This window comes from Nothoprocta perdicaria, unplaced genomic scaffold (genome assembly GCF_003342845.1).
Source record: "Nothoprocta perdicaria isolate Ctin4 unplaced genomic scaffold, notPer1 scaffold_58, whole genome shotgun sequence".
Lineage (NCBI taxonomy): Eukaryota > Metazoa > Chordata > Aves > Tinamiformes > Tinamidae > Nothoprocta > Nothoprocta perdicaria.
In genome coordinates this window covers 2,776,510-2,792,670 of record NW_020455843.1, presented here as the reverse complement: position 1 = coordinate 2,792,670, position 16,161 = coordinate 2,776,510, and the positions used below count along the sequence as shown (strand labels likewise).

The 16,161-nt window shown below is 52.6% G+C and overlaps 1 protein-coding gene across 1 annotated transcript in view; it reads left to right on the top strand.

Annotated features, from left to right (window-relative positions):
• The window catches only part of ADAM33 (ADAM metallopeptidase domain 33), a 30,501-nt gene extending 15,403 nt beyond the window's left edge, over positions 1 to 15,098 (top strand). Inside the window, 18 exon segments of the mRNA XM_026048854.1 lie at positions 23 to 88; positions 531 to 602; positions 751 to 917; positions 1,044 to 1,128; positions 1,558 to 1,700; positions 3,216 to 3,393; positions 3,796 to 3,885; positions 4,266 to 4,461; positions 5,453 to 5,561; positions 6,271 to 6,475; positions 7,567 to 7,644; positions 8,612 to 8,720; positions 9,336 to 9,483; positions 10,655 to 10,745; positions 12,080 to 12,325; positions 12,926 to 13,089; positions 13,602 to 13,619; positions 13,977 to 15,098. Coding sequence (XP_025904639.1) covers positions 23 to 88; positions 531 to 602; positions 751 to 917; positions 1,044 to 1,128; positions 1,558 to 1,700; positions 3,216 to 3,393; positions 3,796 to 3,885; positions 4,266 to 4,461; positions 5,453 to 5,561; positions 6,271 to 6,475; positions 7,567 to 7,644; positions 8,612 to 8,720; positions 9,336 to 9,483; positions 10,655 to 10,745; positions 12,080 to 12,325; positions 12,926 to 13,089; positions 13,602 to 13,619; positions 13,977 to 14,028 — 2,217 coding nt within the window. The 3' untranslated portion in view covers positions 14,029 to 15,098.
• Positions 15,099 to 16,161: the final 1,063 nt, after the last annotated feature.

Here is a 16,161-nt window from a genome sequence, read left to right as displayed (position 1 = left end):
GAGCCTTGTGTCTGTCTTGCAGGCCAGGAGAGATGCCTGGAGGACCATGAAGTACATGGAGCTCTTCATCGTTGCTGATTACACCCTGGTGAGCTCCCCAGGGCCAGAAACATGGCCTGTTGCAGATAAGCCAGGGCTCCTCTGTTTCCACTTCCAAGCTTCCTGGGTGCAGCTTGTCTAGGAGATGTGTAGCCCAAGTGAGGGCTGTGGGTGTGCTGGCCCATATTGCCTCCAGGCCTCACTTGGAAGCTGTCTTTTTCACCTGAGATCCTGTATGGTCACRTCCTGAGAGCCCTGGGTGTCCTCCCCTGCTTCCCTCAGGCAGAGATGCTGCAGTTTAAGCTCATCAAGGTCACTAGGGCAATGACAGCTCTGGGGACTTCAGCTCTCCCACTGCGCAGCCCCTGCCAGTCCCTCTTACCCTGTCCTCTGCACCACGGGTCCCCCACAGCCTGACGTGAGAGGCGAAAGGGGGTTGAAAGCATCGAACTCRAGTAACGACCCCCTTCCCTGGGCTCATCTCCTTGCAGTTCAGGAACCAGAATCTCAACCTGGGCCACACCAAGCAGCGCATCGTGGAGATCGCAAACTACGTGGACAAGGTAAGAACGGAGGAGAGGAACCAGCCTGTCCCTTTTGTCACTCCCTGTGAATGGGAAAGCACTTGAGCGCAGGGCTGCACTCAGAGCATGTCCTATGCCACCGATGCTAGGAGTCCCTGTCCCCTCCATCCCTGTCTCCTCCCTGCAGTTCTACAGGTCGCTGAATATCAAGGTAGCCCTGATCGGCCTGGAGGTGTGGACGGAGCGGGACCAGTGCACGGTGACTAGCGATGCCAACGCCACGCTCTGGTCCTTCCTGCAGTGGCGGAAGGCGCTGAGGGCTCGGAAGAAGCACGACAATGCRCAGCTGCTGACGTGAGCGCCCGCGGGCACCCGGGCTTGGCGGGACGGGGGAGCCCCGGCGCCCCCAGGGCTGCTCCCTGCCCCGTCCGGATGCTCTAACTGCCTCTCCGCTCTCCTTTCTGGGATACGCCTGGACAGCGGGAAGACGTTCAGGGGCACCACCATCGGCATGGCCCCACTGGAGGGGATGTGCAGCCCGGACAACTCCGGAGGCGTCAGCGTGGTAAGGGAGACGTGGGAGTCTCCGTAGATCTTCCCAGCTTGGGCACCCYACTATCGCCCCATCTTGTTTGCTGGCATAGAGGAAGAACCATCCCAGTCATTCCAGAGATGCTCCAGGTCCCTTGTTCCTCTCAGGTGTTGGCCACGCAATTAGGGGATGGTAAAGGGCCACTAGGAAGCTCTTGTGCTCTATCTTGAGCCAGCAGCAGTGCCAGGATCTTATACATTGAAGCTGCTCCTGGCCCCGTGTATCGAACTGGTTTTGCTTTTCCTGCTCCCCTGTGAGGTGACACGTCCCTCCCTCCCTCCTGTGCCACCCGAGGTGCTCTGGTCACTCTGCCACCCACTCCCACCGYAGCCCTGTCCCCTCGGGGGACATTTCCATGCTCCGTGGCTGCCCTCCTGAGGCAGCCCCTYGATCCCCTCACAGGACCACTCGGAGCAGCCCATCGGAGCGGCCGCCACCATGGCCCACGAAATCGGCCACAACTTCGGCATGAGCCACGACAGCCAGGGCTGCTGCRTGGAGGCCACTCCGGAGCAGGGCGGCTGCGTCATGGCCGCGGCTACCGGGTAAGACACGGGGCACGGCGGGCAGGGGATGTGGGAAACGTGRCCTCCCGTGATTCCGGATGCCGTTCCCACACGTGCAGCCTGCGGAGCAGAGAGGGAAGACCTGTCCTGTAGATGCTCTTCTGGGCACGTGGCTTCCCAYCGCAAAGGGGAAGCTGGGTGCCTTCCTCCCCGCTTGCTCTGCTTCTGCAGAGGTCAAGGGCAGCAGGCACTTCCCATCCCTCCCTGGCAGGACATGCAGAGAGAAGGATGGCAGCATCTCTGCGGCCTCCTCAGGACCACGCTCGAGGTCTCCAAAAGGCTCCAGAGCAGCTAGGAGAGGATGAGGGAGCACAGAGGAAGGCAGAGCTGGACGCTCCGCTGTTTGTGCAGCGGGATATTGTGCAGCCRGGCACTGCTGGGGAGGCCAGGGCTTTTTCCTGTGCTCAGCTGCACCCTGGTGAACCTATAAATCCCTTTTAATCCTGGAGGATGAAGGGGGACTGAGGTGGGATGAGCTCCTGTTCCCTAAAGCCAGACTCGCTAAGCTGGGATGCAGGAAGGATGCTCCTGAGTAAATAGTTTTCACACTCTCCAGCATTCCCCACCCTCCTCTATACTTTTTTATATATATATAAAGATAAATATATATTAAAAATATTTTTTGGTTCTATTTTTTTTTTTGCTAAAATGTTTTCCCTCACAAGAGTGGGAAATACATTTTGGGCTATCTTTAGTCTGTTCCTATTGGCATGTTCATGTACCTGTTTGTACTTCTTTGCTCTCCGACAGCTTGTAGGCACCTACATTTTTCCCACAGCTCAAGAGATTCCCCCCCGACACAAAATTACCTCAGAAAAAACATTTTGGTTTATATCAAAAACAGGATGTCCTCATCTCAAAGAGAAAAACATCAGCAATATGAGGAAGTGAAAACTACCCTGAAACAGAGAGCAGTGTCTACATTTTTATCATCTGCTTCTTCCTTTTTAATGCATCGTGCGAAAAGCCCAACAAACCTATGCAAAATTAAAGCAGARCTGTTCTCGGAGTATCTCAAATCACTGGTTTCTGTCCAGCTGCTTAGAGGAAAGTTCAGTTGGGCTGTTAGAGAAATGGTCATATACAAAGTGTGTACTGATCTTTATTGTTGCTCAAACGTTGTTAATTAATATAGACATTTTTTTTTGTGTTTTTCTCATTCTTTTCCCTCTTTTTTTTCTTTCTTTTTTTTTTTTAAAAAGAATTTCTGGCTTAGTCTTGGTAGTGGTTAATAGTCACAAATGGATATTTGGCACTACCAGTTCAGTACTAAGACACCTTGGGCAAGTGGTCTCTGTAACATCGAGCCCAGCCTTGTGGTTAGGTTGGAAGGATGTTAAGCAGCATCAACGCACCCGGCCTCTGCTCTGCCATTTGGAGGCATCTGTGCTCTTTTTTTCCTCTCTTTTTCCCTATTTCCAAGCTGTATTTGATTGTTTTTCCCCATCTTCTCCTAGTCCTGATTGCCCCCGTTCCCATCTCTCCCCTGCACAGACATCCCTTCCCTCGCGTGTTCAGCTCCTGCAGCAGGAGGCAGCTGGAGAGCTACTTCCAGAAGGGGGGTGGCATGTGTCTCTTCAACCTGCCCGACACCAAGGACCTGGTGGTTGGCCGGAAATGTGGCAACGGCTTCTTGGAAGAGGGAGAAGATTGCGACTGTGGGGAGGCCGAGGTACGGAGCCGGGCCCTGCGCCTCTTTGCTAAAGGGTCTTTTGCAGCTTGGCGCTGAGCTGCTTGCAGGGAGCCAGGAGTGCATCATGTSCAGAGAGGGTTATTTCCACTGGGAACAGGACCTCAGGGAAGTCCCCACCGGGAACTCCATCCCAGGACCCCTTCCCAGTCCTGCGTTCCTGCATCCTGTTACAGCCTTCYTCTTTTCTTGGCTTTGCCCCATGTGCCTATTTTTTCCTGACCCACCCTGTGCTTCCCTGTCTTCCTGCCCTCTTCCTCATATTCCCCTTGGCAAAGCGAGGGAGATACTGCCGTGCTCGGAGAGGGAGCCTGTGGGCTGGACACGGCTCTGCCAGAGCAGGGATGTCCCTGCTCACTGYGGCGCTCTCTTCTCTCCGTACAGGAATGCACCAACCCCTGCTGCAACGCCCACAACTGCACGCTCAAGACGGGAGCCCAGTGCGCCCACGGTGACTGCTGCCAGGACTGCAGGGTAACTCGGGTCTCCTGTGCCCACCTGCTTGCAAGGTGGACGCTCCTGGGGCCACGGAGGGGGACACGGCCCCCAACGCCCCCCTGGGACTCGTGCTCTGCAAGTCCATCATCGGACTCTGAGTCTGGCATCTCCAGGGATAAATGGGAAGGTTTAGCCATGAAGATGCATCCTCTGGGGATTCTCTCTTGGCTGTTTCTTTGGCTGGGGCCCAGCTCTGGGAATCTGACTTTACATAAACATCTACCCTGTTTGCCCCTTGTGGTCCCACAGCCTCCTCACCTGGGCCATGCTGGGCGGTGGTGCCAACCCTTGCTTGAGACTCCTCAGCTTATTGAACTGCTCTTCGATCCTGACGCTTATGTCTCCTCCTTTGGCAGCTGAAGGTGGCTGGAACCATGTGCAGGGAAGCAGCGGGATCTTGTGACCTCCCCGAGTACTGCACGGGTGCCTCCCCTTACTGCCCGGCCAACGTCTACCTGCTGGACGGCTCCTCCTGCGCCTACGGCGAGGCTTATTGCAGCAACGGCATGTGCATGACCCACCACCAGCAGTGCGTGCAGCTCTGGGGCCCGGGTAAGTGTCACACACCCAGCTCCATGTAGCCCCTCTGTGGGGCAGGAGGCCACACAGGGTCCCAGCGTTGTGTCTGCACAGGGGACAGGTGCTCCATGCCCGTGGAGCAGGGATGGGCTTTGCTGTGCCCATYCCGGGCTGGGAGGTTGTGTCTGTGGGGCTGCCCGGGCTGTGGGCACMGTGTGTGCATGCTCTCAGGTGCCCGTCCATGTTTGCATATGCTCCTTTTGCTGTATACAGCCCATACGCTGCATATGGTCCCAGTGCTTCCTGTGCCTTCCCTGCTGGGTACAGCCACGTGCTGTGTGCAGCTCCCTCGCTGGATGCAGCATGTGTGCCCACAGGTGATGCAGCTCCTGTGCTGCATACAGCCCGTAGGTGATGCAGCTCCTGTGCTGCATGTGGCCACAGTGCTGCATATGACCCGTGAGTGAAGCAGCCCACGTGCTGCATGTGGCCATGGTGCCGCATATGGTGCATAGGTGATGCAGGTCATGTCCTGCACATGGCTGTGGTGCTACATACAGCCTGCAAGTGATGCAGGTCATGTGCTGCATGTGGCCTCCGTGCTGCATACAGCTGCATACAGCTCATATGCCCCCGGCGGGATCCCTCCTTGGCATCCTGCACACGCACATGCCTCTCGCCCCAACCAGTGCACACAGCTCTCGCCAGCCTCATGTCTCATCTGTGCAGTGGTGCTGCCACCTCCTGGGGTCAGGGCTGTGTTAGACCCCTCTGCAGGAGGGCTGCAGCGATGGGGAGGGTCTCCCCCAGACCTGCAGCCCACCACAAGCCCCCATGGCAATGGGGCTCACTCTGTTGTGCTGTTCTCAGCCTCACACCCACAGCGCTGCTGCTCCAGGACCTTGCATGGTGTTTTCTGCATAGGTTTTGAGACACTGTTCCTGCTTTTGGTATTTTTAGCCTCTCCCTCATGGATGCTTTTCTGGACCTCTGCTTACGTTGAATTTTTTTTTCTGCCCTGCAGGTGCCTGGCCAGCCCCTGATGCCTGTTTCCAGGATGTGAACATGGCTGGCAACACCTATGGCAACTGTGGCAAAGACAGCCAAGGGCGCTACGTCAAGTGTGAGAAGAGGTGAGTGCAGCAGACGCTGCAGGTACCCTGGGTGRCAGCACCCTCAGTCCCCAGGGCTCCCTGCACTGGACTGCCCCAGGACTGTACGCAAGGTCCAAGCTTCTGGCCAGCTCCATTTGGAACCTGAGAAAGCAGCCAGCTCCTTCCTGGGCTCAGTCCTTATCGYTGCAGGGAGGTTGTTGTACCAAGCATCACCTGCAACCCCAGCCCAAAGGGAAAGTCAACAAGAGCAGTGACAGTGGGAGACACTATCCAGGGAATGTATCAGCAGCCCTGCCTCCTGTGCTCCCCAGCATCCACAGGGATGTTAGAGGGGACATTCCTGCATGTTCCCTCCACCATCTCTCTGTGCTGAGTTTGTCAAAGCCCTTTATGAACCTGCTGAGACTCTCTCTGTATTCAGAGTCCTTTGTGGTAATAAATTCAGAGGAAAGGGAGCCAGCAGACAGAGGGGCATAGGGTGGCATGGTGGCGATTGTGCAGTGTCCCTTAGCTGTGTGTTGCAAAGCCAGGAGCAGCTTTCCTGGGGCCATATGGAATGTATGAGACCAGGAGTCAGCCACTAGGGATACCAGGAGCCTTGCCAAAAAGCAGCTCCATGTTCCTGGCACCCCCATCTCCTAGTACATCTTCTGTCCTCACCTCGGCCTCACGGGGAGGAGCAGGATGCAGAGGGCAGGCTACATCCTCACAGCTCCATCTCTTCCAGAGACGCAATGTGTGGCAAGATCCAGTGCCAGAGCTCAGCCAAGAAACCCCAGGGGACCAACACGGTCTCCATCGACACCACCATCCGGTTTAACGGGCGGGAGGTGAAGTGCCGGGGCACGTACATGTACACGGCAAAGGATGATGAGGAGGACCTCTCCGACCCCGGGCTGGTGATGACGGGCACGAAATGCGGGGATGGGATGGTGAGTATCTCATCCCAGGGCTGGGGTCTGAGGATGGAGTGGTGGCACAGGGGAAACGGGCTCCTCAGCCTCCTGTTTCATTGCCTGACACCAGGACCAAAGGAGGTGGTTTTACCAACGCTTACAGGCGTCTCCAAGTCAGAGATCCCTTTTGGTAGAAGGACAAGTGCTTTGGGGGAAAGTTCTTGGCAAAGACAGTACAAACACCTGATTTACCAGCTCAACAGGGAATCAAGAAACAATGGTTACCAATAATACCAGTCCTATTTGGATTCAAGCAATTTTTCTTCCTTTTCAAATGGAGTTAAACTTCTTGTTAGTTTTACCTTGTTCACTGCCCTATGGTAAACAGGAATGCCAAAGTCATGGTGGTCTTGTGAGTCTGGGTCCAAAATGTTCCTCTTGCACATAAACTTACCCGTAAATTCTGTGTAACTTATCAATGAATAAACTGCTTCCCAAATGGAAATTTTGTTAGGTATCAATAGGGTATTTCCAAGTAGATGTTGCTAGATAAGCATTAGTTGTTTTTACAGTCCCTGCATCCCTCAATGCCTTATAGAGCAGTCAGTTCATCTGAGAAGTGGCAGAGACTTTGTGGATGACACAGTAGCAGGGATGTAGGCCAAACGGAACTGGCTAAGCAGACCCAGCCTTTGCTATTTGGCATTTTAACTAGGAAATTTTCATCACAGTTTAGGTTGAAAGGCGAAAACATTGACATTTTCATGAGAAAGGGTGCCCCTTTGTGAAGAGCCAAAGTAGGCTTTTTTGGCTTCTGCCAACCTGTTGGGGCAGATGGGAGATGTCTTCTGCAGGAGCTGCCAGGTGGGTTGTCAGGGGATGCAGATGGGAGCTGTGTTGGCTGTTGTCTGGTGGGCTGGCATGGACCAAGAATGGCAGAGGTTTCCTAGGTAGTCCTAAAAATTGGAGTGAAGTCACTGCATTGATCTGGAATAACATAATTTAACCAACCTGCGTTTTCCAGCAGTGTTATTTCAGAAGACTCCTATCTGTGAAGCCAGAAGTTCTCCCTGCTTCCCCTCTAACCTTGGCCTTTCTCTAACCTTGGCGTCTTGGCTCCCTCTTAGGTTTGCAAAGATCGCCGGTGCCAGAATGCCTCCCTTTTTGAGCTGGAAAAATGTGTTTCCCAGTGCAACGGCCATGGGGTGAGTTATTGTCCGAGACCTACAGCAGGGTTCTGAGGTGAGCTCAGATTCTTAAGCGAAACCAAAMATCTCCCCCAGGGATGAGTCTTGCAGTGCAGCAGACACCTGCTTTTCATAACTATCTCATTCATGTCAGCTGTGAATGAGACTGAGCTGAGATCTCTGCTCTCTGTGTCCAAGTTGGAGAAGATTGCTCCTCATGGAAGGAGCACCTGCAAAATTTGAATTGGTGATTTCTCCTAACTGGAGGGTGTACAGAGCTTTGAGCAGGTGCCTGTTCCTTCTGAGAGCAAAACAATAGTCAGAAACACCCCTGGGGCTGCAGGAAAAACAAGGAAGTGGTTCCACAGAATAAAAGGAGTCAGTATTGCCCAAAGCTTAAAGACTACGAAGACTTGACCTCTGCAGACGAGGATTCCGTAGGTCACCAAGTCAAGCTTTGTCATATAAGGCAACAACAAACTGCTGCAGAACATCACAGGGGGATTATATATGAGATCCTAGGTAGGACACCTAAATTTACCCTAGCGTTCTGCTCAGCACTATTGAGGTTTCAGGTTTATATTCTCTGCTTTATGAAAGGTATGGGTTGCTGGGTAAGACTCTAAGGGAAAKACACAAAATCTAACAAACTTCTGGCCTCCTAAGAAGTATTTGAGGTCATTGGGCTTGTTTAGTCAAATAGCATGAAAACAGAAGATCTAAGTACTTGTCTTTAAAGGTTTATGCAAAGAGCATGAAAATAAATGTGTCAACAAAAAAATCTCCATAACTGAGACTCTGAAGGTAACATAGACATGATCCAAGTGATGTCCAAGGGATGGGTATTGGCAGGGATTAAGATCCTTCTGTGTCTCAACCCAAAATGCTTTCATTGGCCATCTCATCTCATCCCCACTGTGTGGATCGTGGTTTCCATAAGAGTTTCCATTGTTCCTCRTGGTCCCCAACCATCCTTTTCCCCTAGGTCTGCAACAGCAACAAGAACTGCCACTGCAATGCTGGCTGGGCTCCCCCGTACTGCGAGAAGCCYGGCTTGGGTGGCAGCGTGGACAGTGGCCCTGTGCAGCGTGACAGTGAGTCCTCGTTTCTCATCCGTGTGCTGCAGGTGGCTGCGGTGGCTGGGGGAGTGTCCTGTGCCTTGCACTGCTGGTGGGAGGGGAGCAGGGCCACAAAGACAGGGAGATGGGGAGATAGWGAGGAAAAACCTGTTGGCWGTGGGGGTGACAGAGCCCTGAATCAGGTTGTACGGGGAGAGGTCATAGAGTCTCCCTCTCTGAAGATGCTCAAAATCTGCCTGGACATGATATGGTGCCACGCAGTCTAGGTTACCCTGCTTGTTCAGGAATGCTGGACGAGCTGATCTCCAGAGGTCCCTTCCACCCTCGACCATTCGGTGATCCTGTGAACAGCTTTGTGTTGGGGCTGGCCAGATCAGACAGACTTGCAGGCTGTGCCCAGCTCYAGTCATTTGGTGGTTATTGGAGGCAGCCTCACAGGGGCCTTACCTTTCCCTTTTCCTGGAGGTGTGTGGTGCTGTCTCTAGTCTAGGTGGCCAGGAGCAGGCAGAAGGGTTGGTTGTTTGCACTGAGCAAAGCTGAACCACGCTCTGAAGTTGTGAAGTGCTGAGGCAAACACTTGGGCCAACAGCCCTCCAAGCCTCGTGCTCATCTTTGTGCTTTCCCTGCTAGATCATGAAGCCATCCTAATAGCCCTTCTGCTCGTCTTCCTCCTCTTCCTCCCGGCCATGGCCCTGAGCATCTACATCTGGTATCGGCGGGAGAACTCACTCCTGAATAAATGGATAAAGGAAATAAGGAGGAGCCATGAGACTTACAGGTGAGTGATACCTCCTTAATATGTCTTCTCTTGAGCACTCAGTGAAACCCTTAAAAACCTGGTTTTCTTGCCTCTTGCAGAATGCGGCTTGATAAGTGGTTATGGGAAAATGAAAGATGTGCCCAGGGCCTCTTTCAGCCTGGTGTGAACTCAGGGAAGTTTCAGACACAGCAATTAGCTCTCCATCCTCTGGGGTTGTGAGATACTTGGGAGAAATGCAAAGTCTTACAGTGCCCAGAACCGGCTTCTGGGAGCTGTCAGAGGAACCTGTGCTCCTGGTATTGCCAGTCCTCGCAGGAAGTACTGCCAAAGCAAGTTACCTTGGGGCCAGGTTAGAGTCCACCTATACCCATGTTTCAGTACCCTGCAAGTGGTGAACTGGCGCAACACACTTGGATTTGGGATCACAGGGGCTGTAGCTGTGCAGTCCTGTCCAAACATCCTTTTCAGCTCGCAGGCTATGCGTCCTGATCTATGGGCCATGATGCAGACTGGCTTGTGTCTGTGGTGTCTGGAGCTGCAGGCTCTGGTGTGAATTTTGCCCTGTTCTGCTTCTGAGTTCCCTTTTCARGGAAAAAATAGGGTTACATCTGAGCACTAACAAATCTGACAGAATTGGTTACTTGCTGACGTCCGGAGTGTGTAGGGAGGAGCTTAGACATGGCTTGAGATCAAAAGAGGTTTTCCCAGCGATGGTTTGAAGCTTTCAGTTCTTGTCATGAGCAGGGGACAGGAATGATCTGTCAGAGCCAGCGTGACCCCAGAGAGATGGTTAAAGTGGCCTGGTGCTGAGGAGCTAGCTTACTATCCATTCCTAGCAGACTGCGAGTGCTGGACTAGCTCTGCATTTAATAAATATTCTCATTATTTCCTTCCCCCCAACCCCTGTCTCCCCAGCACAGGCAGATCTATCTCAAAGCTCCTGCAAACATTTGAGAAAAAGGCTCTGAACCAAACGAGCCCCTCTTTGTCACAAGCAACTTCAAAAATGCCAGGGTACTCTCATTATTTTAAAGTAAATTACAGCTCTCACCAACCTAGCACTGCAAGATATTTGGCTGATCATTAATGGAGACACGGTATCTCTGAAGAGCACTTGCTGGGGAGGCAGTGGTAGAGAGAGAGTTGCTTTATTTTATCATCTGTGGTTTGTGTTTGTGATCCTGGGCAGGAACAAAGGCGCCGGGCGGAAGGCAAACAGTGCTCATTCCAAAGCTGCTTTCACCTTACGGGACATTTCCACCTCCAGCCACACTAATAAAGTAAGTGATAGCTAATAAAGTAAGTGATAACTGCCCCTCCACACTTGCTTTGCCTCTTGTGCACTGATAGCTGTGCTTGATCTCATCTCTAGCAACTGAGCTAGCAGCGTTCTGCTTTGCACATGTCTCTGCTTTAAGGAGAGCCTTTCAGGCCATGTGGCCCTAGGGTCACCACATCTGTGACTGCAGCTCGGGGACAAAATCCGCGTTGCTGGTGGCTTTCAGGGTGACAGAGRCTCCGAAGCTTCATGTTGGGCATAAAGGTCTCCGAGTTGGGTGTGTCTGTATGGAGCTATGAACCTGCAGCCACCTGTGATGCGCAGAATTCAGCTATTTGGGCAGCATTTTGGTCAAAGGACATTTTTCACTTGGATTTCCATTGGGTTGTGACTACAAGGGTGACATGGCAACCTGGACCCYGGGCTGTGTTTCAGAGGTGGCCCTGCTGAGCAGGGTGCTGTGCTGGGCCTGGATAAGCGGCTTTTCCAAGGCAGGATCTGGGCAGTGTTGATGCCAGCTGCACTGCTCGCAGGCTCCGAGCTGCGCTGTGGACGTGCCTGGCTCTGCACATGCAGTGTGGCTGAGTTTGCTCCCAGGTGTTTGTAATTCAGGACAGACAAATCCCACGTGCTTCCAAATGAAGCGCAGAGCCCCTTACAGTGTCACCTTCAGTTCTGGCTTCGGGCTGTAGTGCACGTGCCGACACCTGCCCTGCCTAAGGGGAGTCTTCTGAGCTCTGCCTGCTCAGAAGGACCGTGGGGAAGGGCAGGTTGCTGCTCTGCCAGGAGCCCCTGCAGGGAAATTGCCACGTCCCCATGGCAAAGCTTAGCAGGGACCCTGTGATCTGACTGAAAGCTTTTTGTTGAGTCTCCAGGAAGGCAGATGGTTTGCTCTTGGTTGTTACAGCTCTGGCAGCCTTGGGATAGATAAACAGAGAGCAGAATTTAGGAAGAGAGAGCATTTATTTTTCTTTTTTTGAGTGTAATTGCAGTGGCCAAGGGTAAGGCAGAAAGAGTGACTTCTCCCATTGCAGCAACTGGTCAATGTGGTGGAAATCTGGAATGGTTTAACCAGAGCTGTTCCTGCTCTCCATCTCCTGAGCCCTCCCCTAGTGCCTCGCTTTTCTCTGTGTAAAGAAACTAGGTTCACTTTGGGACAGGATGAGCCACTTCTGTGAGACAGGATGGTGAAAGGTCAGTCCCAGAAGTGGAGTAAAGGTCCTGTCCTCCTCCTGTGACTCTCTAGTGCCCAGACCGTGAAGGAGCTTCTTTCCAGCACCCAGGAAAACTCACCTAATGTTTTTCCCTGTGCTTTTGCGTTTCTTGTTCCCACAGGCAGTGCAGGCCACGTTCCCCCACAAGCCCAGGCCTCACCAGAACGGCTCCCAGCCCGTCAACATCGTCCACCCGCTTCGCCCGCCTCCGCACTCCATCCCTCAGGCTCCCAGAGACCACAAGCCCGCCAGGCCACCTCCTCCGGCCAGCAAATCTCCTGCCATCCCTACCAGAGCGGTCGTGTCTCACGCCAAGCTGCCGCCTCCGAAGAAACCCCTTCCTTGCAGTCCTGTGAGGACCCCACTGGTGAGCGTTGCTGCCTGGCCCTGTCCCCGCTGGGCTCGGAGGACTTGGTTTTGGCTGCCACCAGTCTCCTGCAGAATAACAGCTTGCCACAAATGCAGGGCAATTAAACACGCAGCCAGCACAGCTTGCCTCTTGGTACTCGGATGCGCCACATAACAGCAGAGGATGCTCTGGCCTGTTTCTGATTTTTGTTTTAGCTTCAGCACCAGGAGCCTGTTTTTTTTCTTTCCAGCTGTCCTGGGTGGGATGTCCTTTTAGATGACAGCATTTGGTGGCTTATGGCCCTACAGTGATGAGGGCTTCTTTGTGCACAGAAAGTGTGCATCCCACCCCAGCCTTGCCTCTGGGAACCTTAGAGATGTGAGAGCCCATGGGTCTTCCGTGGAGTTGTTGGGCATTATTGAGGAGCTGTCATGCTACCCTGAGTCCATTGCAATAGTGAAGAAAATCCATTAGTGTGTTAAGGTAGTTTAGGAGTTGACGGTGTGTTGTTTTATGCTTTGAAACATTCCAGCCATGTGTCAGGAGGGAGAGGGTTGTAGGAGGTTATTGGATGTTTCTCTGAGGATGATCTCTCCCCAACGCACTTTACGATCCCAGGTTGTCCCAAAGCACCAGCCTCCCCGTCGGCCGCTGCCTGGATGTCCACTCGTGGCCAAAGAGCTGCCTCCTGCACGTGGAAAGACCCTCCTGGTCATGGTCCCTCCTACCAACTTCAAGGCATCGGGCACGAGCACCGCGAGCCACTCCACGAGGCCACTCAAGTAAGTTGAGGTGTTAACCCCCACTGTGGCTGGGGTTCTGCAGGCAGATGGTGTTGGGGGTGTTGTGGTTGTATCTTGTGTGTTTGGGATGTCCTAAATCCCATCTGGATGCAGTGCTCTGTCCCTTGTTCCCTCAGCCTGTGGTATCTGCAGGGTTACCTGAGCTTCTGCTCCTCTCTGATATGGCTGATGTGCCCAGGCTGGGCTGCCGAGGAGCAAGAGGAATGATCTGGGCTCTGGGGTGTGCTGGGCTGTGCCCTGCTGCCAGGGCTACAGAGGACATCAAAGTCCACCAAGTCCAAGAGAACTGAGAAAAAGGCCTTTAAGGCTCGGTGGATGGTGGTCCTTGCATGAAGCTTTGGGGACCTATGTCTGAGGGTCCGGGGGATCTGAGGGGCTGTAGGTAGTATGATCAAGGTCAGGTAATGACCTTCAGGGCTTGTGGAGTCAGATGTTTGGGAGATGAGTGAAGGAATGGTTGGTGACACCTTGTTTGTCTTTCCTTTCTGCAGGTCAATGCCTCCTCAAAGGTGAGTCCCAGACCCCACGCAGGACATTGCCTATGCCAGGAATGGGATTGCTCTGGGGGAGATGACATCTGGCTAAACACGAGGCTGAGATCAGTGTTATTTATTTTACTGCCTGGAAAAGGGAAATAAGGGAAGCAGGAAGGTATGGGTTTGGAGCCTAGCACCAAGTAATCCAAGTAGGCTGTCAGTGTGATGCTGGAGTGACCTGGGGCAACCTTGGTTGCATCTCCTCTGCTCTGAGGGATAGATGCTTGTCTGCAGTCCTTGAGCTGTGGAAAGATGATCGTACTATGCATGGTGGATACCTGGTCTGTTTATACTCATTATAGGTTATTTTCTTACTCTTTTTGCTTCTAGGCCAGTCCCAACCATCAAAGTCCAATCAGCCTCATTCTCTTTGAAGAAATGACAAACCAAGGACATCCTAAATCTATCCTTCCTGAGCTGGCTCTCCTGATTTGCACTGCTGCTGGCGACAGGGGTCTTTCGTTCCTCTCTTGTTTTGTTTCTATTTTGATACCAGAGGACTATTTTTATAAGACTATCTGTGTATTCAGCACAAAAACAGTAGTGGGGGGTTAGGGAGGGGAGGAGAAGGGAAATTGGTACCATGATGCAAATAAGGGTTGGGGTGGACTGGTGCTGGTGTTACCACAGTGGAGGCCCCACCACCATTCCTGGCGTTGCTTCCTTGCCAGTTTATCCTCCAGCCTTGGTTCCTTATCGATGTTGCACTTGAACTGGGATGGGGTGACTTGGGGTCAAGTGAACCTCCAACATTGACAGAAAAAAGAAAAAGAAAAGATGATGACAGTGCCAGCAGGAGCCATGTAATATCCTACTAGCTACCTCCTCCTTCTCCTCCAGTCCTGGTGAGATCCTCTACCACCTGCTGCCACCAGACTTCAATGCTGGGCATTGTTTTTGGAGCTGTTTGCAATGAGAGAAAAGAAGTGGTTTCCAGTTCGAACTGTGTTAGATGGTGCTGGGTCTTCTGCACAAAGGGCCAAGTTCTCAGGAGCCCCTCAGACTCCTTTGTAACTGAAAAAGAAGAGCGTGGTGGAATCCTGGGACTGTACCTGCAAGGAGCATCCACCTGGGTAATGGTTTAACGTCTGCAGTGCTGGTGGTGGCTGGTTACCAGGCTGCTTTTGAAGGGCTCAGGAGCCCTCCAGAAACATTGTATGTCCCCCGCTCCTGGGACAAGCCCAGCAGTAGCTTTGTGAGCTGCTAACACTCTGCTGTCCAAAAGGAGAAGGAGCCACAAGCCAGGAACAAGAGCAGGAGGACGTCCTGCTCGTGCCGTTGGCTTTCCTGATGGCCTTGACCAAGCCGTTGCATTTCTCTGTGCCTCAGTTCCCCCATCTGTAAAATGGGGGGGTACTACCTACCTCACAGGGGTGTTGTGAGGTTTAACAAACTGGTGTCTTGAAAGGGCTTTGCAATCCTCAGATCAAAGGTGCTGTTGACCTGCACAGGGCTGTACCGTGCCACTTTCCTATGACTTGATGTGCGTCTCCGTCAGGGTCTGAAATGACAACAATGGCTTTGTACTGTCTCTTGTTGCTTGAGCTCTTTTGTTGCTCAGAAGATCCCAAAGCCTTTAGACACCAAGAGCTCCATGTCCTCCAACGCACAAGTGTAAGCAGACACCCCAGAAATCCCTCTCTTAGCCCTTAAAACTGGGTTTGTTTGGTCCAAAAGTGTGTAAACTGTGTTAGATCCCATTTGGCCTAGGATAAAGCTTTCTGAAACACCTCCAGCCTTAGTAAAGTTGCTGTGATAGAGGCCCAGGGATGACCCTCAGGAAACAGTGCAGGGGTTTCTTCAGAGCTGCAAAGCATGCRCATTATTCTGGGGTGAATTCATGCGTCTTAGATGGGCTGGATTTTAGCYATTTAGGCTGGAAAGGAGTTCATGGAAACCCCCATTTCCATTTCTCTGGGGGTCTTGCACAGATCTGTTCCTGGGAGATCTCCTTACATGCACCAGTGGACTATTTTTTGAGGCAGAAAAGCTGCWCTGTAGTGTGGAATAACCAGGCAAATACTCAGGTAGATCGTTAGTGCTGAGTACAGCCCTTCGGGACAAATCCATGCGAGTGGACCAASCCACATCCTCTGGCCTTGAACTACAAGCACATCCATCCTGATGCACCTACGGATGCAGATGTGGCCTGTGCTCCGTGGGTCGGACTTGTTTAGTAAAACTCATGATTTCAGGGAAGGTTTTTGAGAGTTCAGATAACACTAGATGGCAGCAGATAGCCATCAAAGCTGGTGTTCAGCCTTCTCTCTGAACTGCTGCTTTTCTAGCTTTTCTTGAAGAGCTTTTCTTGCTCTTTCCTTGCCCACCTCAGCATCTGCAATCCCATTACAGGCATGAGCTGGTCATGAAAGCTGCTGAGATCCTGGGCTGGCTAGCTGAGCATGAAGGTTGCTCAAATGAAATTCTCCCCTTAATAGAAAGGTCCTGCAGTTTGGGTACCTTTGGAAAATCGTGGTGGAGAATTAAAAGATCACAGCCGTTCTCTGCAGCACCT